Here is an 8495-nt window from a genome sequence, read left to right on the forward strand (position 1 = left end):
GAAATGAAGAACACTTTTCGAGAGATTAGTACATTTTGTTTTCCCACGCCTTTTATATTTCATGTACCTATAATATTTTATACGAAAATATATTCTTTGTCACGTTTGGGATAAACTAAGCTCAATTCTAATTCTCCATTTCATTATTTTTATTTACTTTGTTTTCATTAAGATAAAGTGATATTTGCTAAATGATAATATGTTCAATCAACGGCTTGTAGTACTTTGTATGTTTCAGGGCACATGTTTAAGTCAGTAGAATTCCATTGAATCCCTTCTCTTAAATTAAAACGTAAGATTAGCTTTCCAAGTACTTAGAAAAATGATTAACTTTAAAACATGTAGAATTTCAATCCCAAAAGACTGATTAAAGTTGACAGCTTAAGAATTTGGTTGACGATAGACTTTAACACACATTATCAAGCATATTTGTGTTAGTTCTAAATAAATAAACCTTACTTGTGTTCATCTAGTTATTTAATCATAGTGTGTGTAAACGAATCTATTAACTGATAATCGGTAATGAATATCTAATCTAATGAAAAGGTTTAGTTTGTTCATAAACAATGGTTCTGAATACTTTTATTCTAAACATTTTGTTAATTTTTTACATACATGTATTTTATTAATATATTGTTGATACTCAAATAAAATCCTCTCCTTTTCCAGTAATATTCTAGGAAGAAAAGTAGTTCTAAATCCGTATAGTTATACTATTCAACTTCCAGCTGAGGAGGAAATTAGGAAAAGACGTTGAAAGTAGATAAGACACACATTGAATAAATCGTAAAGTACATCAATAGGCAAGGGCTAACCTGAAATCATGAAGGGAAACGAAAAAGAGGAGGACTGGAGAGCACACTGAGTCGAGATTCGGAGGCAGACATGAAAAGAATAAATAGCAACTGGAAAGAACTGGAAAGGATTGTTTAGGACAGAGTTGGATGAAGAATGGTGGTGGTCAGCCTATGCTCCTCCATGAGAAGTAATAGGTGTGAGTAATAGTTGTACTATTCGCTTCAGGAATTTGAAATGTTTTATCGTTTACAAAAGTTTGTCAACAATCTATCATTTACATTAAAACTTATTTAAAAAACACCGAACTAAGTCGAACAATATCATAGATGCAATTTTCAATTCAACAAAAAGTACAATGATATCGTTAATATAGTTTCATTATATAAGTGGAAAAAACAACATATGTGTTATAAGTGTTAAATGCTTCTTTTCATTTGTCTCCAATATGTCTGATTGTAATGTATTGTAAAAATTTTAAACACATACGATCAAGAATTTTGTAAAGTGGACAAAACATTATATGGTGAATATTTACTACAAAATAACTGATTATTAAACCTTCATGTCTCTAATTTTATGTAATAACTTGATATAATGAAACAATAAAATTTGTAAGTGATGCTTTGGATAATTTCATGATGTGATTGTTTGTCATTAGAAAGAAATCACAAGTTTAAGCTAATTTTTATTATCAGTATAGGTTTGTGAAGGTTATCGAGTCTCACTGAAATCATATACCGGTCAGTGTTAGACCATCATTGAAAGCGTAGGAGGGCTGAACGGCCGATCCCAGAGTTCTAGTCGGAAGCCATGACCAGTAGAGTACAAGCGTGTCCTCTGTGAGGTAGTTAATTACTGAAGATAATAGAAGGCGGTCGCGCAATATCGTAAATTAAATGAAGTTAGACAATAACACTGTTGAATGCTGGTTCAGTGGTCTGGAAGTTAGGCGTTCTCACACGAGATCGAATATCCTGGGTTAGATTCCTACGTTGGGGATCGTGGATGCACACTGCTGTGGAGTCCCGTACCACTTTCTATGGTTTCCTTGTTAAAAATCAGCTTCTTGTTAAGCATAAATGTATTAGTTATACAAACATTAACTAATCAAAAAGAAGAACTTGCATCATATTATTAGTGTAATAGTTTGTTTCATGCATCTGGTGCCCTTTGCGAATTGCGATAAAGCTGTGACCTTACTAAACTTAATTACTATCTCCTTCCTGACACACAGCTTTGACCTATGACATATGCAGTTATTATTTTTGTTATTATTATGACTCGCATTATTGTTTGTTTTGTTGTGTGGTCTTTGACAATATAATTCTCATCTTACGTACACTAAAATCATGTTTTCCTCATTCATCAGTTTTTTCATTCACTCAATTCTTCAAACTTATGTAAACCTCTTCAAATCTTTCCTAACTATTATGAAACAGTCGAATTTTTAATTCTAAACAAACACCATTTCATTACTTTAAATTTTCTGTCCATTTTAAGTGATTTGAATCTTATTTAAATTCTTAACAACCTTTTATAATTGTCATACAATTTATCTTTTCTGTTTCCATACATATAGTTATTACTGATAATCTTTGTTGTTCTAACTCTTTCCATCATGAATGTCAATTGTTTCAAATTATATCAAACCTCAACGTTACACTCTGATAAATATATAATTGTCAGCAGCTGATGAGAAACCACCACTAGTGTAATCCATGATGAACGAAATGCTTCGTACTCGGTTGTATCAACTGGAGCACATGAAAAATGCAAAGCTTTTTATGACGAAAATACCACTCCACGTTACGAATGTATCAAGTATAGTACGGTCATTCACGATGGAAGAAAAATTACAGCATAGCAAAAGACATACTTCCAATTAATTCCCTGACAAAAATTATTCCAAAATATCTACAAATGAGTGAGTCAATAAACGAAAACACAACCGCAATTACAGACTGCGATATTATTAGATGACGTGAAAAAGTAGAGTTTATCTCCAGCCATAAAGTTAGACGACTATTGACCAGTGATCAATATCATGTTTATTTGATCCTTTTCAATAAACATTGAACTCCATTGATCAATTAGCACAGAACCTAGATCCAAGGTTTTCAGTCGATTACCTCTAGCTACCTAACTTTTATAAGAAATAAAAGTTATGGAATAGTCATATGATAGACTGTTATACTAAGGTCCGTTCGGAATACAGATCAGAGGACTATTGGAATTTGTTGGATCAATTTTTCAATTTTCTATAAAATTTAAGTTACTTGAAAAACGCACCATGTTCTTTTAAGTCTAAGTACCACTTCATTGAATAAACAGTTTTTGATTTATTGTAATCAGGATATCTCAAAAAATATATCTTGCGGAAAAACACGCTTCAAAGTTACTTTCCTGAAAAGGTTTTAACAAAAAGGATGTTTTGTTTTTAAACTTCAAAAGATTGGTCTTATCAAAAGACACTTTTTAACTAAGAAAGACAAAATCTTACAGCGTTCTGGTAAATCTAGTCCTCATCATTTATAATGTTCATAATGTTATTGTAAGTACTGTGTACCAGTACGAAAGAAATATGAAAATGAAACTAACTGTAATCTTTAAACATGAAATATAACTTTCTACTATAAATGGGACATTTATGACCCATAGTTCGTATATATTTTCAAATATTAAAAAGCTAGAAAAACGATGTTCTGTCCATGATGGGCAATAAATCAGCTTTTACAACAAACTTACAAAAAAGTGAATCTTATCAAATTTCTATGAATGACCAACTAAATGGAAATTTTTTAGTCTGACACTTAAATCACGCAAATGTAAGATAAAACTCGAATAAATGTAAGATGTTCTTAAAACTAAATTCCTATATTAGTTTATACGAATGAATGTTGATCATCTTTAATATATTCGGAATTAGCATGGACTCATATCTACCGAAGTCAGATATACTTACAATATGTCTGAATGAAGTATTTTTTAAAAAAAAATGAAGTTGTCTGTTTTGTCATTAATAATAAAATGTTCCTTATTTTGATCACCCATAGGTGCAGCCATTTGAGTTTATCAAACTTATGATAAAACCATTGATTCATATTGTCTACTCACGAGAGGAAAACGTTGAACAACTATACTCACTAGGTATCACTACCAAGTTTTGATTTGATGATTTTAAATAAACTGAGCATTGGGCAGATTGTTATAAACAAATAATGTAATTGTAATATCTCAATGAGTAGAAAAATTGGATTTTCTGACGTTTCATGACTCATCGTAAGCTACTTCTTCAGAGAATAAACCTAATTTTTCTACTCATTGGAATATTACAAATATAATATTTATTTATAACTATACTAACTGTTTTACATATCACTGAAAAACAAATTGATTTAATAAAATCATTTGTTTATATTAATTTCAGATGGCATTCGAAAATTTGATCGTATAATTAGATGAATATAACAAGTACAAATAATGTTATAACTGCTGTCTCGTAGACATCATCAACTGAACAATTCATTGAAATATTAGATGTATTACTTACAGTTTAATTTTTGTTTTCTTTACATTTTTTAAATTACAAAATTTAATGATCACTGAAAAATCAACATTACTATTAGAATGTTCTTTCTTGTTTTCTCAATATCTAAATGCCTGATTTTTTTTCTTCATTGAATTTCATCATACTAGATAGTTGAAATCTATCACTGTACATGGTTAATTAATCTGAAGTGCTAAGATTCGCATAAATATAGTTAATGTAGATCATTTTTATATACAGCTCTATTAAATCTTTTCAGTGTAGACCAAGATTACTTCGGTCTAATTGTTGTATATTGCAAAAGTTTCATTTTTTTTAAAAAGTGCACTGTAATTTTGCAATTTCAATATTTTAGTCGACAGTAGAATGGTACTTATTTGTTTCAGTAATATAAATTGTATTTTAAATGATATCAACAAACAGTAAGTGTGAATTGTTGAACAGTTTCTTTCAACTAGTAACAATTATTTACCGTTTTATTAGTAACTTTTATCGACTTTCTCACTGTTGTAAGTTAACTTTGAGTAATTTCTGCCTAAGACTGATAGAAAACATTTAAGTTTACATATTATTAAGTTCATTTGACCTTATCAGTTAATGTTCGCATATTAAAACTCGAAAATGTACAATTAACCTTTTTTTTAAAAATAAGGTTACGCAATAATCAAGGGGTAAGGAAGGAATATAAAGATGAAAATAATTTACGGGTTAGATAATTGTCCAATTAACAGATATGAAGAGAAACGACAAACATAAAGGTCATAATAATAAAAAACTGAATAAGAATTTGTGCGACCTCTCATCCATCCTTGACACTAATCCCTTTAAAGGTATATTTAGGTCTTTTTTTAAATTTTGACTTGGTTATTATTGAGTTCTTTTATAAGTTTTTTGTAATTTTAAACTATATTCGATTTTTTTTCTTTATCCTGCCTTAAATTTAACATTAAAGTACATTTTCTTGAACTTGTTAAGTTGTTATTTAGTGTACATAGTGAGAGCATAGCAGACAAATGTGTTGTTTAGTCAGATGAAATGATTCAATGGTCAGTAAACTCAACTTTAATTGCTTGAGATAACATAAATGTTTCAAATTATATACGTCTCAATAGAGTATTCAGTGACATCATCAGCTTTTTAAGAAAAAAATATTATTGAGATAAAGCTGTATACGTTTAGTTCATTAAATAAATGAAATAATTTGGAATAAAATGTATACATTTTTGTCCAAAGATGGATAGTGGCTAGTAGTGGAATCCAGGACTGGCGCTTCGTCCTACTTGGGACTCGTCAGCTGAATGTACCTACATTTCAGAGTTGATGTTCACTCTGGGACTCGAACCTATTATCGTTCGCTTCAAACGCCATCGCGTTATCCACTTAGCTACTGAGTCCTGATAGCTACCTGCTTGTGCAATGGGGCGGGAAGATACAAGTAAACAACACCAAGTGAATTTGAAGCTCATCACTGTTATTTCAGGTTTTGATCTTTACATTTAAAAAGAAACTATAATTACTACTGATACAAAACCAAGATTCGATCATGCTTCATCAGAAGAGAATTCCTATTTCAGAACTTGTTTATTCATATTATAAATAATAAAACTATTAAATATATTTATGCTTTGTTATTTATTTATAATTCAAACCATTAAAACAATGTTTATCTCATACAATCAAATTTTACTGTAATAATTATGCCTCTTGTAAGATAGAATAGTTAAGAACAGTTTGCTTTTTCTCTTTCGAACATTTATAATATTAATTTAGCATTGCACTAATATGTAAACAACCAAATTTATTGTTATATTGTTTACCAACTATATTCCAATTAAATTAAATGACATAAATAAAATAAATTTCTTTAAAGTAATAATCAAATAATTTTTTTAAAAATTAATCCCTAGTAACGTTGAATGATATTTACAAATAAAGAATAGAGTAATCACTATGCACATGTTACTATTTATATCTAGAGGGAGAGACAGAGTGAGAAGGGTTTTTCTTTAATGAAATAGCGAAGATGTACCATAAATGATTAAATTATTTTTACAGAATTAAAATTTATTGATATTTAAGAAAATATATCCAATAAATTCCATTGAATATAGCAAATAGTATAGGATAAATAATAGACCATATACGATCTAATAAAAAGGATTTATCATGATGTTTATCTTTTAATACTTTATGATTCTCATCAACGACTTTAATCTTTTTTTGTTTATTTAATGGTAGATATAAGTTTGGAATCATTGATTTTACTGATGTACTTGTTGGAGAACTATTTGTATGAGGTCTGCATAAGTCGTTATTATTTTCTAATGTTTTTTCATCTGATTGATCATCATTATTTTTTATTTTATGAATATATTTTTGCAGAAATTCTAATAGTTCATCAGATGTTGTTAAGACCATACAATCGTTACTGATATGGTTTACTGAATTTGGAGCACATGATTTTGATCTTCGTCTAGCTAGAGAATTTGCAATAGCAAATTCAAGTAATGAGCTAACAACGAATGCTAAACATACAAATAACCAAATATCAATTCCTTTAATATATGAAACTCGTGGTACTTGAGTTAATATAGCTGCACTTTGTGTGATCAATGCTAAAACACACAAAAGCCCAATGGATATACGAGCTGGTACAGCTTCATAATCTACAAAAAATGATAACCATGCAATAACAACCAAAAGAAGAGAAGGTAAATAAGCATAAATAAGATAAAAACCAAATCGTCTCTTTAAATGAAATACAGCTTCAATACAGGAAAATCGACCAGTAGTGGAATATTCCATTTTGCAATAGCTTGTATCATAAGATAATAAATCAAATTCATTAATTTCTAATCCAGATCGTATTTGTACAGCCATAGATCTTGATTGATTTGTTGTAGGTATTAGACCAAACTGATCGTATCCATCTGTATTCCACCAACGAAATTCTAAATCACTTTTTGAATATCCATAACTACCGATATTGATTGTACAGTGTTGCGAATCAAATGGAAATGTATGCAAAGTCATATGACATGATAATTTCATGGATATTTTCTGACTGAATGTGATCAAGCCGTTTGAATCAAGCCAAATTAAATAGTTTGGTGTGGTCATATCATGTAAAAATCCATGTTTAGCATTACGAAAAAACAAATCCGGGATCCAAATTTGATTTTTGGCATAGGAAATCGGCAGTTTAGTAAATTTATGGTCAGCAGAAAATTTCAGTCTCGTATCTAACCATCGCTGACGCAACATAAAGTCAACTGTAAAATCCATATTAACTACACTAATTGAACTAAAACTATGTATAAATGTATTAACTTCTACAATTAATGGTCCATTGTATGTGGTATAATTAGTTGACTCTTTTGAATTATTGTTTGTTTTAATCATTTGTAAATTTCTAGGTCGTTCAGTACGAACATAAGTGGATAATAAATTTTGTATTTCAGTTTCTAAACTATTACTTTTTAATGTCACACTTTTGTTCAAATTACATTCTTCTTTTATTAAACTATTCGGTAAGTGTTGAGCAGAGATAAAAGTAGACAAAATTTGATTTAGAAAAACAAATATTAACGGATTATGGAGCATAATCATGAATTTCGAAAAACGCAATCAGTGAAAAAATGATTTGTGGAAGTCAAACGACTAAATTAACTCCATTGAATTTCTCCTAAAAAAAGGACAATAAAATTAATATCAAAAACGTTATTTGAATAAACAAATACAACGATGTATCTAGGTTGAATTTTTTGTGAATCATTGTTGTGTTAACGGGTTTTGGCTGTTAATTTGAACTTTCAAAACAGATTCAGTATCATAATGAGAATTATCATCTAATAGTTGTGTAGTACTTTTATATTTCATGCGAAACTCGTTATCAATAAATGAAAGCAAAATCAATTCTCATCTCATATAAGGAGTACTAGCAGTGTTTTAAATTTGTTTCTAGAACTCCTTGAATGTTAAGTTTATGACTAAGTATTTTTGTCTTCATGAAAAATTGTAAACTAGGAGAGTGAACATTGGTGTTAGTGTTAAATTATGATAAATTTGAAATTTTTCATTTTGATTTTCGTATATGAACTTTAAAATTTATCAGAAATTGTCTACACTTAAGTTGAGGGTAAATCAAATA

At 29.2% G+C, this 8495-nt stretch overlaps 1 protein-coding gene across 1 annotated transcript; it reads right to left on the reverse strand.

Moving 5' to 3' along the window:
• Window positions 1–203: 203 nt before the first annotated feature.
• Smp_104890 (putative cys-loop ligand gated ion channel subunit) lies at window positions 204–7948 on the reverse strand (the record flags this gene model as incomplete). Its single annotated transcript, XM_018794476.1, has 2 exons — window positions 204–302; window positions 6533–7948. 2 exons carry the CDS (start codon window positions 7946–7948, stop codon window positions 204–206), a joined length of 1515 nt encoding a protein of 504 aa, XP_018648885.1.
• Between the last annotated feature and the right edge of the window lie 547 nt (window positions 7949–8495).

Source organism: Schistosoma mansoni, chromosome 1 (assembly GCF_000237925.1).
Source record: "Schistosoma mansoni strain Puerto Rico chromosome 1, complete genome".
In the NCBI taxonomy this organism is placed as follows: Eukaryota; Metazoa; Platyhelminthes; class Trematoda; order Strigeidida; family Schistosomatidae; genus Schistosoma; species Schistosoma mansoni.